The 14457-nt window shown below is 35.9% G+C and overlaps 1 protein-coding gene and 1 long non-coding RNA gene across 2 annotated transcripts in view; one reads left to right on the top strand and one right to left on the bottom strand.

Annotated features, from left to right (window-relative positions):
* Bank1 (B cell scaffold protein with ankyrin repeats 1) overlaps nucleotides 1-13079 on the top strand; it is a 254947-nt gene extending 241868 nt beyond the window's left edge. The window contains exons 12-16 of the mRNA XM_051166054.1: nucleotides 793-971; nucleotides 3053-3116; nucleotides 8274-8303; nucleotides 11607-11659; nucleotides 13020-13079. Coding sequence (XP_051022011.1) covers nucleotides 793-971; nucleotides 3053-3116; nucleotides 8274-8303; nucleotides 11607-11659; nucleotides 13020-13079 — 386 coding nt within the window. The remainder of the gene's footprint in view (nucleotides 1-792; nucleotides 972-3052; nucleotides 3117-8273; nucleotides 8304-11606; nucleotides 11660-13019) is intronic.
* The window catches only part of LOC127206697 (uncharacterized), a 196895-nt gene that overhangs the window by 75864 nt on the left and 106574 nt on the right, over nucleotides 1-14457 (bottom strand). The window lies entirely within an intron of this gene.

Here is a 14457-nt window from a genome sequence, read left to right as displayed (position 1 = left end):
TGTTCTTCCTCCAGTGAAAAGCCGCTGGGAAGGCTCTAGGTTGCTTGCACAGATGATCTGAATGCTGAGGGCAACAGTAAAGCTTTCCAATAGCTGAGGTTGCAAGCATCTGTGCTAACGACCCTTGCTGGGACGCGTCCACTTCACTGTTCTCTTAGGAGTCTCCCTTTCCCTCTGGGCAGCCAGGGCTAGAGTTGCAGGCTCCTTCTGCTCATAGTCCAGGTTTCTAAAGCTTCCAGTTCCTGCCTGGATGAATTTTCACAGCTCCCTGACAGTCTCTTAACTCAAAGTGTAGCTATCACCTTTTGTTCTGGGTCCCTTTGGGATGAGGAGGCAGGCCCTGTACTGCGGTGTTTAGCCTCCTCGGAATCCCCATCCACGTAATCTCACTTTAATTCTCCCCAAAGGTGGAAGGAGAGAATGTTACTTTCTACAAAAGTTCATCACTTTTACTTGGCCCTTATGTTTTACAGTGATAAAATGATTCTTTTTACCCAGTAGATAGATGCAATACACTAAAAGTTTCTGTGCTGTCTGAATGTAGCGTCAGAGGCCTGAGTCCTTGAGAGGCTTAAGGCAGGGGATCTTAAGTTTGTGGTCATCTTGGGTTACACAGTGATAACTTCTCTCAAGAAAAGAGTGAAACAAAAGTTTTATGCTAGCTTATTCTTCCTCAACTGTGAATATATGGTTTAGAGCAAGAAAATCCAATGAGTTATTATGTGGAAGGATTTTGGTCCCAGTGGTTCAAATGCTAATTTCCTATTAAAACCCCTTCTCCTTACCTTACAGACAAAGCTCCGATGGAGGACCCAACCTTCTGCAGTGCAAGGGGCTATCTGACCACTGGGCAGGAAGAACTGATCCTCCTTCAGGGGAAAGTCAAGAACGGGGAAATGTCTGTGGATGAAGCGCTAGAGAAATTTAAGCATTGGCAGATGGGGAAGAGTGGTCTGGAAGTGATTCAGCAGGTAATATGACCTTCTGGAATAGTCTTTCACTTACAGACCCCCTTAGACTCTTTCAATGTTTACTCTTCACAAGAAATATAGATTCTTTTGTTTTTCACTGGCCAGTAAAGTGAGGTTTGCAACAATCAACTAAAAGCTTGAAAATAACATCCAAAGTTTGCATTCATGAGTTCATTTTTCTGAACTTAATCTTGGAATCCATACCTCAAAGCTGATGCCAAATCAGTGTATGATCCCCGCCCTGAGTGTAAAGAATATTTCTTTTATCTCATTGCTGAAATGAAGATGGAAGACACATCCCTAGAGTGACAGGGGCTTAGCATTCTAAACTCTGTAACTTAAAGAGACTTAAAAGGAACAAAATATAATTAATGTCACATCAAGCATTTAGTCCTAAATGTTATCCATTTTATCTTTTTCCTTATAAAGTATGTCACCTATACCACTTTAGCTGTTGTTAATAAGAGGTATCCATGCCACATTCTACTGATGTCATGAGTTTTCCCACTCTTAAAATATTTTAAGGTTCTACTCTTCCCACTGCAGGAAGCCCCCTTGCCTTAGAACCCACTTCTCGGGGAGCTAGCCCCTTTATTAAACTCATTTAGTAGGCCAAGTCAGGACAAAATACAGGGAGCTAATATTAGCAGAATATGCTACCTCTACCCAGAGACAATGCAGTTTCTTAACAATAGAAAAATTAGTCACGATGATGAAATTTCAAACAATATGGCATATTGGCCAAAGCAGTGTAGGCAGGAGGTTTTCCAAACACTTCTGAGATCATGGATTACCAGAAACCGCCTACCTAGAAGGGCAGCTCTGGTTGCCAGTCCATGGCTGAAAATGGTCCAACTTTCACAATACTACTCAAAGGCAATTATTTTTCCAAACAAATGCTGAAGAAAGTAAAGGATAGAGTTCTGCACCTGTGCATTGCGCATGAGCAGAATGGCAACATTGTTTCTCCACCCTTACCAGTACCATCACCTTGACACCACTCTAATCCTAAAATGGCGGAAAATATGCTCAGGTACAAACCCACGCAACTCATTTTGCCACCAGGGATCATATACACTTTAACCCTCTGATCCTTTTAAAAAAAAATAAAGATTTCTATTCAGTTTAGTGTATTGCAGCTTCTTAGAAATTACTTCCATTGTCATTTCCTGAAACACTTGGTTGCTTCCCTTTGTTTTGTTTGTTTATCTCCATGAGGAAGTATTTAAGGCAGCGCATCTACACATGTGCACACATTCCCCCACCCACCCTTCATCTTCTTTTCAATATTCCTCTTCTAGCTGCAAACTTATTCATTTTATCCTGAAAATGAATTTGTCAGATTACTGTGACATGGTATGGCTGGGGGAGGATTGTTCTGGGGAAAATGGCTCATTTTCAGATATGTAGCCAAGGGTTTGAAGAGCAGGCAAGAGTCACATAGAATCCCTGGCCCTGAACCGGAGGTGGTGACAAAGCTCAAGGCCTTGCCTTTCACCCTTCTCATTGGCATTCCCAAGGCACACAACTCCACTCAGAGGGAAACATGCAAAGCCATGGAAACAACCCCCAGGAAAGAGGCATTCCTGACAACAAACAGCTGCTCTTAGGTTTTCTTTTAAAGGCATTTATGGAGTGCTAGCATTCTTTTTGTTTCTGCTGAAATGATCATGGATGTTCTAAGCAGACCACTGGAGAAACAAAGGTCACACATATTCTGAGAAAAAGAATCTAGTTTCTTAGTATTCTCCCCTGGGCCCTTTTGTTTTTTTAAGTAGAATGCCAGGAAAGAATATAGCCCATGGAGGCTGGAGACGGGCTAAGCAGCATCCACCCATGCTGGTTTAGCTCCTTACTCAGTGGAGGCCACACTTGTGTAGGCATGAGAATAAGGTCTGTGTCCAATCCTGACTTACAACTCTAATTTAGAGAAGTTAATTCCCTAAACCTCAGTTTCCGTCTCTACAAAACAGGGTGCTACCATTTTAGATCTACTTCATGGAGAATAATATTATGTATAAAGTAAAGCTTTTAAATCTTGATGTCTGTGTCCTGGTTCTGTGTTCTGTGCTTTCGTTAAGGAAAAGCTACGGCAACTACGAGACAACATCATTGGGAGAAGGCCAGAAGGTGAAAACGCCTACGGTGAGTAAGAGTTGCCTCACTTGCCAATCTCTGGCCTGGGGACTTAACCTCTCCGGTTCCTTCTCTGCAAAGCAGGATTATTCACACATCCAACCATGAGTGTCCTCTGACCCAGACTGACCAACCATGCTCTGAAAAAAAAAAAAGAGAAAGAAGTCAGAAAGATGTTGAGTGGATCTAGGCAGAGGCCCATTGGGAAAGCTTTTGCTAGAGTGGCCAGATCTTTACACTTCCCCGACTCCCCTAACATCTGCTGTGCTAGGACCCTGACTTACAGTCACTGCTGTTCAAGCCGTGCCTGGAAACCTGGAAAGCCAACCTAAAATCCTCAGGAGCAGCAGAGTTTGTACCTCAGGCCTTATGCAATGCTTAGAGGTTTCTGTTGGTAAATATTGAAAAGACAGTGAAATCAGTCCTATAGAAGTGCATGTCAGAAACTGACCTGCCTTTTAAAACAAGATCCCACACAGAATCCATAGGAGACAATAGATGTAATATTCAACATTCTAGCCAAAAAATGACTAAACACTGTATAATAATAATAGGAATTCATAGTGAAGAAAAGGAAAGCCATTAATGGTAAGAAACTTACAGTCTCATGTTGACCTTTATAGAAGAGGAAATGGAAGTATCTCTTATAAGCATACCGAACTCATACAAAAAATAGCTTTAAATAGTGATAAATATAAAATACCATGAGAAAATTTGAAATAATTTAAATAACAAAAATAATTAAAATAACTGAATGGAAATTATGTAAAGCAATAGTAAAATATAAGAAACCTTTTCTAGATGAAATCAGTCTAACACTCATATAGCTGTTATTGAACATGAAGATGGATTAATACAATTTTCCCAGTGTTAGAAAAGGAAAATTTTAAGGATGTCACTAATATCTTCCCAGAGTCAAAGAATTTTATATAGGTAGAAAGAAATAGTAACAGAAATAAATTCAGATCCATGTTAAAAGGATAAAAATGGTGAAAATTATATAAATGAGTTATGTATAGACTGTTATGTTTTCTGTGTTTTAGTAAATTATTTTAATGACAACTATTTAAAGCAAAATTTTACACATAAGTTGTTGGCTAGAACATGTCAAGGAGAAAGATATTTAATACCACGAAGAACAGAGGCTGCAGTTAAGTGAAATTGGGTAAAATTTTATACATAATAGGGTGTAAAGTATAGAATGTGAAGAATCAATTAAAAAACAAGAAGGGGAAATATGAAGGGGAAAGTATAAGGCAGAAAACAGAAAAGAGGGCTCTATCTTCTCAAATGAGTTTGGGAACTTGAATTTGCATATTTTGTGAACAAAGCAACGACTTAAAGGAACAAGAAATGGCTCAACCATAAGGAACATTTGGTGCTCTTGCAAAGGACCTGCAAGCCTTCCACATGGCTTCCCAGCGCCCACGTGAGGGCTCACAACCTTCTCCACTAGGGTTCTGTCTCCCCCTTCTGGCCAGTGTGAGAACTGTATGAATTCAAATACAAAAAATTAATAAAGAAGTAAGCCTAAAATTTTGTATATTGATGCAAAATAAGTTTAATTTTGATGCACTGGTATAGAATTCAAAGTTAAGATTATTCTTCACACACATGTATATTTCCCCTCTAAAATGCGGCACCCATACAACTCAGGTAGAATACAAGGTTTTACCTCCAATACTTTGAAAGTGCTATTGCAAGCTGTTTACGATAAGTAAGTTGTACAAATTAATGGTTAGTTGAAGAAATCGTGGTCATGTCAATTACTAGTCTATCTTTATTACAAGAATATACATTCTAGGTTTTATAGATAGATATGATTCTATACATAGATAAGGTAAAATAGATAAGGTGTTCAAAAACCTCAGAGACATGCAGAATATGGCATTTAAATATGTTTTTACTATTTTAAAGATTCATTGACAGTAAGACAGGTTAACTCCTGGCAACACCCAGCCTACCTCAAAGAGGATGATGAGCATCAAAGAACCTCCTTATGGAGATGGGTTCAAATGTGGCAAACCAGCCACTGGGCAAAATGTCCTCATTTTGGCAACTGGCAGAATTCTGCATAAAAATGGGCAAGGTTGGAAGCAGGCAGAGTCAACAGCCAAACTCTTTTAAGACAGGGTAAGCAAATCTTGAATAGTTCCTGCCTCACAAATGTGTCTGTCAGATATATTATGCCAGAAGGCTGAAGATGATGCCCCAACGTTATAGAGAGTTTTGGGTGACAGTTCAGGCAGCAAACTGTCTCTGTCATTTTTTTTTTTCACTTTGGAAGCTGCTAACCTGTATTTCCTGTTTACTCAGGTAATTAATTTTATTCTTTCTCAAGTCTCTGATGGAGCTGAAGATCAGATAGTTTAGTTTTACAATTAAGATTTGTTGTTTATGGGTTAAGATGTTTTTAGGTCTAGATAGATGTTTTAAGTTGATAGAGATGAGATATGATAGCTATTGACTTACATTCAGAATCTTAGGCTCACCAAGATAAAAAAAGATGCTTTCTTCAAGGTTGCCAAAACACTATGAATGTAACATTAATATAATTCCTGATCATTTTGTGGTTCTTCTTGTTGTATGTGATTTATTTTATATGTGTGTAATAATATAAATAGATACAAAAATAAAAAAATTAAAAAGAAAATCAATATAGGAAATTAATTAAAAGCCTCTAATTTTGAAGAATAAATCATGAAAATTACTAAATTTGTAATAGCAAAATAGGTAGGCAAGAATGCAAGAAATCAAAATAATAGTGGTAGTAATTTGAGTAATATCAATAATTGTGTTCAATGTAAATTGATTAAACACTTAATTTTAAAAGGATGTTTTTATACTGCACAAAGAAGGAACAGCTAAATTTAGGCAGTCTAAAAAAAAACATTTTAAATAAAGGAAAGATAGCTAGAAAATGAAGGTCGTCCAAGGGACAAGAAAGCTATGGTGGCCATGTTGATACACAATGAGATGATCTGAAGAAAAAGCCCATGGCAGGATAGAATACATTAGCTAGAAATAAAGTTCAGCAGGAAGACATAACAGCTAGATAGATGTTTCTGTCCTTCATATTATATGTATGCTTATAGGTTTTATCTAGCCAATGAAGTAAAATTTGGCAATACTAAGAAATGTTCTCACTTTTATCTCAGGGCTTAATTGAACATATGACAGAAATCAACAAAGGTGCAAAGACCTGAATCACAACTGAGTCAACCAATTTGGCATTTACTTAATAAGGCATAAAAATACTGAGCTCACATTCTTGTGTAACTTGTGCTTGGACAGCTACTAAGATGAAGCACTGGGGGATCATCAGAAAACTTCATTACATTGTGGAAGATCAAAACACTAAGAGAATGCTCCCTAAGTACTGCATATTCATTCTAAAATATTTAAGAACCAAATACAATGTTTCAAAAATAATCCTTGTATCAAATAAGAAATCAGAGAAAACTGTTTTGAAATGAAAGCTATTGTAAACAGGATGCTAAAAGTTGTAGAATGAAGCAAAACAGAATCAACAGTTAAATTAGAGGAAAATGTAAGACCACCAAAGTGAAGAGTATACTTATTTCTATGTATTTTAAGATTAATGCTTTATATACTTAATAAACAAGAATCAAAAAGGAAGAAGAAGGAAAACAAGGAAGAGGATGAAACATAAGCAATTAAATTAAATAAATGGGGTGGTTACATAGGGCTATCAGAAGAGAGCATAAATAGGGAAAACTGTATGTTTGGAGTAAACAAAACATGATAGATGAAAATATGCTTTTTTCTAGGTTCCTTTCTCCACACATATGTAGTGTAATAATATCAAGCTTCAGATATTCTAGGATTGGTCTGATTGGTCTAACAAATAAGCAAACTACAGATAATGACAGGTCCCTGTTGTCACAGAGTATCAGCTAAGTTAAAGGGAGGCTGATGTGAATCTTGTGAGAGATTGGATTTAGAGGCAAAAGATAACAAATCATGGCTGCTAAGACACATTTCAGGTAAGTGAGTATAGAAATACACACACACACACACACACACACACCACAATTCTGTCTGCTGAGAAGACCTAAGAACAGTGACATGCCAGCTCTTACAAACGTACTTAATACCCAGCTCTTAATTTACCAAAGAAAATGTGTAAAAGATGCTTGACAATCATTATTATGCAGGAGAAGACAAAGGAAGTTTCAATAAAATGCCAGTGAGCAACTATCAGGAACATGACTTTAAAAGGCTGCCAAACTCACCCAAGTATGATTTAGAATGTGGAACTGGACGTACGTATGTGATTGCTGATGGAATGTCAAAGAATGCAATGACTTTTAAAAGGTCACATACATGCTTAGTATATGGTTTAGTGATTCCAACCCTGGATATGTTTCCAATACAAGTAAAACTCTGTATCCACTAAAAAATATATATCCATAAAGTCTATGGAAGTTTAATTCATCATATCTGGAAACAATCAGAGCATAAAGCAGCAACATGCACAATTACATTTTGCTTGTGTTTATGCTGTGATACTACCTAAGCAATAAAATTTAATGCTTCTACTATGTGCAATATAAATGAATCCCCAGCCAATGTGCTGAGTGAAAGGTACCAGACATAAGGCAGTACATGCTGTAAGGTTTTATTCTGCTGGCTTTCTAGATCAAGCTAATACAAAGTAACACTAATCTATAGAGGAGGCTAGCAGAGCTGAGGCTGTGAGGAAAAACATGCTTATGAGAATTAACGAGAGGTTCTGAGTGTACATCTTGTGTCTAGGAAACCTACTGGACTGGGAGGCCCATAGTTAACAGATTTGTTTTAAAAATCATCAGCTTGTACACTTGAAATGCTTAAACTGGATAATATGCAGCCATTTCTGAAAAAATGTATATCTGCAACAAATGGAGTATTTCAGAATAAAGGAATATCAATTCAAAGACATCAGGGTTTTGTCAGCGATCGGACAGGCTTCGACGACTATCAGAAAAGACAAAAGTAATGAGAGGCTTGGTATCGCACAACACCCAGAGGTAGGATTAGTCTTTTCAGTTTATGTTGTAAATTTAAGTCATCTCAAAGATACAAAGTCATCAAACAGTAATAAGAAGGTCTCTTGGGATAAATATTAAACAAACCTCACAGAATATATTTTTTATCTTTTAGATAAACTCACCATCGTGCACCATCCAAGTGGTAAGTGGTTATTACTAAAGGAAGGATTTAAACTATAACAAAGTTCACATTAAATGTTTTTAGTTGATGTATACCCAGAAGTTTTATGTCAGAATACCTCTTTGATTAGATTGCATATTTATGTGCAGAAGCCATTTGACATCAGAAATGAAAATGTGGCATCTCTACAGCAGCTAGCAGTGTCCCATCATAATGGAGAAAAGGGACTTAGCGATTTGATTAATTGTGCCCTTTGGCACATAATTTAAGCTCTTGGTCTTCGTTCTTATTCTTTAGTTAACAGAGTATTGGATATGGAATTTTCAAGCATGGTTTGCCTTTGTTGATCTTTCTCCCCTCTCTTCTGCCCTGCCCTACTGACCCCCTTTGTACCGCCACCCTCAGTAGCCTCCTTTCCATTTTCACAGCACACATCTGTTCAGTTTTTCTCTCTCCCTTTCTCAACACCTCTTTTTCCCCCGCTCATGGTCCCTTTTCTAGTTTCACAGCCTACCCTCATGCATACGTGGAAAGGTTAAGACTGGGATGAAGATGTGAAAGATAGCATACACTTGTTTCCCTAGGATTCCTGGGGGAAAGTGTTCATTATAAAGCCTTTTGCAACCTATGGTTTTGTTTGTTATGTTGTAAAATGTTTTCTCCACATTTCTTTTTTTAGAAAGTTTGTTATGGATATAAATGAAGGCTGGTGTTTTCTGTCTGTTGGCTTTGATTCCTTCAACATTTTCCCTTGTGTTTATTAGATCTCAGAGTTTTCTGGTTAAGTTTGAAGGATCTTTTAATTACAGAATCACATTGTGGATATGAATAATTTAATGTCTTTTCCTATCTTTAACGTTTTTATGTATAGTTGGCCTAGCACGTTGAGCACAACATTAAAAAATAATGGAGTGAGTCACCTTCTCATCCCGGAGCTTTTAGAAAGAATACTTTCAGATTGTTCATATTAGGTATAATATTGGCTATAGCTTTGTTTTTATATAACTATATATATATATATATACAGTATTTATACATATATGTATATATATAGTCTTTACTATTTTGAAATATGTTCTTATTTTCTAATTTCTCCAGGACTGATATAACATGAGCCTTGTAAAATGCCTTTTCTGCATCTGTTGAGATCACGTGACTTCTTTCCTCCATTTTATTTGTATGATATATTATACATAGTGATTGCAGATGTACAACCATACTGAAAATGCAACCCACTTGGTCATGATGTTTGGTTTTCTTAATATGGTCTGGAAGTTTTGTTTGCATCACAGTTTATGTATATGAAATTAATCCAAAGTTTTCTTTTTGCCATGTTTGTATCCAGTTATGGCATTAGGGTAATACTGGCTTCATAGAATTGAGACTTTGTCTTACCTTTGTATTTCTTGGAACATTTTGAGAAATACCAGTGTTAAATCATCCTGAAAAGTTTGACTGAATTCAACAGTGAGTCTTTTCAGTCCTGGACTTTTCTTTGTGGATATTTTTGTTAACCTTCTTCATCTTTTCAAAGAAGTGACTCTGTTATTTATTCTGTGTTTTGTCCCTCTTTATTCCCTGTTTTATTATTTTTTTTCTCTAATCTTTATTCTTGCTATCTATTGCATTTAGGTTTGGTTTGTTGTTAAAGAGCCTTCTAGAATACAATTATTTATTTGAGATTTCTCTTACTTTTTTACTGCTAATGCTCATAGCTATAAACCTTCTTTTAGGACTAACTTAGCTGAATCCAGAGGATGTGGTAGGGTATGGTATTGGGTTTTGTTGTTTGTAAGATTTAAAAAACAAATTTGTCCTTGACCTCTTTAATGCTTCACTACTTGTTCCAATGTAAATTATTCAATCTCTGGGTATTTGTGTCATTTCTGAGGTTTCTCTTGCTGTTTGTCTACACTTTTATTCCACTGCAGCCTGATAAGATACAAGGAGTTGTCCCAATAGGGTTTATTTTGTTGTTGTTGTTGTTGTTGTTGTTGTTATTGTTTTTAATGAGAATTTCTTTGTGTCATATGATATGATAAATACAGATATCTATATAAATAGTAGAATAGAGTAGTGAAAGTCTCCTGCCATTATTGTGTTCTTATCTATGTGCTCTTTTATTTATTTTAGTGTTTGTTGTATAACACACAATATGCAGCACATACATATTTACAGTTGTTGTATCTGATTAATGATTGTTCACCTTGCTAATATGAAAAGTCCCTCTATCTTTTCTGACTAGTGTTGGTCTGATGTCTACTTTAGCAAGCATAGTTAGTGTTATGCTTATTTTTTTATGGCTTCTATTTAATTAGTAGGTTGATTGTCATCCTTTCACACTTGGCTGCCTTTGCTAGGTAAATGAACTTTTGGAGACAACAGATAATTGAATCTTGTTTTTAATTCCAGTCAATTATCTTGTGACTTGTTAGAAAGTTGTTAAGTACAATTTCATTTGGTTGGTTATATTAGTGTCTTTCTTTTCCTCCTATTGTATTAGTATTGGAGGTCTGCTGATTAGCTGTGTTGGACACGATTGATCCCTTCCCATCTCTGCTTTGTGTGTTAGTCTTGTGGCATGAACTCTTTCATGTGTTCTCATAAATGAATCACTCTCAGTTTTCTCATATGTAAAATGTAAGTGATAAGCATACATGAGAATTTGTTATAAACAATGATAATGATTTATGGTACTGGATTCTGATAGTTGGTAAATGGAAGTCACTGATAGAAGAAATTAAATTTGGGCAACACTCAACATAGTGACTCATATGGCTGTGATAAGAGGAGCACACACACACACGTGTGTGTGTGTGTGTGTGTGTGTGTGTGTGTGTACCAAATGTTGGAAGGAAAAATAAGAGTTAGAAACCAGATAGAGACCTATCCTAACCCAATGACTGCGAAAAGGAGAAGCCATAGAACTACACCATATGACTGGGCTAGAAATGGGGGTCTCATGGTAACATTAGGGGAGCAGCATAAGCCGCCAGTGGGAAGCCTAGAAAACTGTGCTTTGCACCTGGCGAGTCCTGCCAAACACTGAAAGAAAATTTAAAGGATTTAATGAGGTAGAAGTCGTTACTACTATGGTATGAAAATAATTTCTAGAACTGATTCTTCAGTATACAACTTTGCCCTGACTGCATGAGGCTGATGTTCAGTTCACCACACGTGTTCTGTTAATATGCCCTTATTATCTGTTTAACAATTTTTCTAATTACTACTCATATTCAATTCTTTGTATTACTTTAATTGATGAGTAAATGCATTATTATGAATGTTATTAATTGAATAAATAGTAAATGTCTGTATTTATAGGTAATTCTGCCCACAATGAAAATGTACTATACAGTAGTCCCTTCAACAATAAGGTAGGTTGTGTTTATTTTACTTTTTTTTTTAATGCAAAGGAAGATTTTCTCTGCTGGGGAACATAAAAATTTTCCATCTTGTCTAGTCTTTAATTCAATGTGAATCAGAAAAGTTAGAAATCATAAGTGTTTATAGTCCATGAGTAGTAACTCAAAGAAATGTATAATTTAGAAAAAAATAAAAATAAAACTCTTAGGGAGGAAAACAAATGTGGCTGGATTTAGTGTGTCCATGAAAAAATAAATGTTAGAGTTATTGAGTACATCAGTTCTAACAATATAAATTAGATAAGAATTTTATTTAGGAAAATTATAGTTCTCTTGGCCAATGTATAGAAAATATATAGCCCCAAAATAATGATTTTGCAGATATGCAGCATTTCACATTATAGATAGAAATTGCTAGGAGCATAAGAAGAACATCAAGCCAGGAGAACATAATTGAAAATCAAGATACTTCAAGACATCATAGTGAGTGTCCTGACCACAGATTCTCTATGAAAACCACATTGTTTCACCCATCTCCACATGTGACACTGGAAATGAGCACTGTTAACAAGGGTGATGTTGCCCTTGGACCATTCCTTGCTAAAATACAGGCTTAAGAGTCTTTGGTAAACTTCCTAATGAAATCATTTTTCTTTTCCAAAGTTGTAGTAACCCTTTCAGCTCTCTTGTTTCAAATAAATAATACTTTATTACAAGTCATTCATACATAAGAATGAATTAAAGTGCTTGCATTCCTCGATCCTATGGCCCACTGCAGAGTATATGCTATAGGCTCGTTACTCACTGGAGTGCAGAATTGGAGACTGAAATGAAGCAGAAGAGTTTGTTTAAAAATGCTTTGTCAAATAGACTTATTAAAATATTATGGAATATGGGTATATATACTTTTAATATGCACTTTAAACTGTATATGTATACTTAGAATAAAAGTATATGTGTGTGTACACTTTAAAATTCATTTTTACAAGCATGAGAATTTGTGGATAAGAAAAGAGTGTAAATGCTGAATGCCTAATGGTTTACCCTTAAAATTGAAGCAAGCTTTGAACCAGACGTGGTGCATAAGCTGGTAATCCCATTACTAAAGAAACCAAGGGAAGAACGCAGCAAATGCCAGGTCAACATAGATGACACAGAGACATACTGCATCAAAAGAAATCAAGCCTGAAAGTGTACTACAGCTGAGTCTTTCTGTGATTGTTTCCTTTTAAGTTACGGGGTTGACAACCAGTTACCTTACAAAGGGGTTTTCCCCAGGACTATAAACAGCAGCTATGCTATCGTGTTTCCTTCCTGAGCCTTAAAATGGAAAAGCCTTAATTCTGTATCATTTGTTATTATTAATTTTCAGCTTCCTGCTCGACCACAAGTTGAAAAAGAATTCGGTTTCTGCTGCAAGAAATATCATTAAAGAAGGTAACATAGTAAATGTTTCTTAGGTAACCTAAACTGGGGATTATATGGATATTACTCAACCATTTAAGAAACAGGTGTCTTTAAATATTTCACAGCCTTCTCTTGAAAGAATAAATAAATGTGGTTTTGGTTTTGGGGGGTTTTGTTGTTGTTGTTGTTGTTTTGGTTTGGTTTGGTTTATTTTGTTTGTTTGTTTTTGTTTTGTTGTTTTGAGCTGAAGAAAAATGTTCCATAGAAGGATTTATAGGTGAGGTAATTTTTAATCTAGGTAATGAATGTTCATTGATGATCCACCATCCCCTAATCCATTTCCTGTGGTTGTGTTTTCAGATTATTATAATTAAACTCAAGAATCCACAAGCATTTTGCTGTCTAAATGAAGCAAACCTGATTCTGGAGTACCTGGCCTCCAGGGCTAATCCACTCATAGAAAGGACATAAGCTTACCTTTGGACTTCAGGATATATCACCACCACAATTTATTGCTACTGTACCACTTACAAAAGATGAAGACTGACAGCATTCTCTGAAAACCTGCTCATGTTTACAACACTTCTTGCCACCAAAGTACATATTTTTCCCATCTTGAAAATTAAAGAAAAGAAAATCAACAAAATTAAAATGTAGTCTAGCAAAATTATGGAACCAAACTATATAGCTTAGTCTCCCTATTCTGCCTCCCCTTCAAATATGAACTTATTATTACATATTTACTTTTTAAATGACAACCGTGCTGTCTGCCTTTCTCACATTTAGAACCATAATGTTCCTCTTTACAGCATGTTTTCAGATCGCTTCTTTTAATTAGTGCCCATTTGCATGAACTTTGAAATATACTTTTATTTACATTTTCCCTTAGTGCTAGGCAAGCACTCTGCCAGAGAACCATATCTCCAACCCTTTACACTGTTAACTGAAATCATGTTAATTTTATTAGTTAATGGTATGCACGGTGATTATTTCAGAACATGCATACACCCACACATTAGTTGTATTATCCATTTGTCGTCTCCTGGAAGATCTTTTGCCCATGCCTTCCTGTCCCTGGGACTTTACTAAATGTCTTTCTCTCAATTTAAAATGTATTTTTACAAATTGTATTTTTTTAGTATTGAGAGTTTATGGCTCCATCTGCGTATTTCTCAGAAGCAATTCACCAGCTTAGACTACAAGTTTATCAGACTAATTTTCATGTAAAATGCTGTGAATAGGTTAAATGTTTAAAACTGTTTCTGATTCTTCAAAGTCAGTTATTAGGATTATGTACTAAAATATTCTGTTTGTCATTTTAAATTACCAAACAAACAAAAAGTAGGGTAAGTTTCCATAGACAGTAATAAAACAAATACAAATGATTGGTCTTTTTTTTCTAG

This window comes from Acomys russatus, chromosome 23, assembly GCF_903995435.1.
Source record: "Acomys russatus chromosome 23, mAcoRus1.1, whole genome shotgun sequence".
NCBI classification, from domain to species: Eukaryota; Metazoa; Chordata; class Mammalia; order Rodentia; family Muridae; genus Acomys; species Acomys russatus.
Note: the sequence above shows the minus strand (reverse complement) of the source record. Positions and strands in the feature narration are given on the sequence as shown.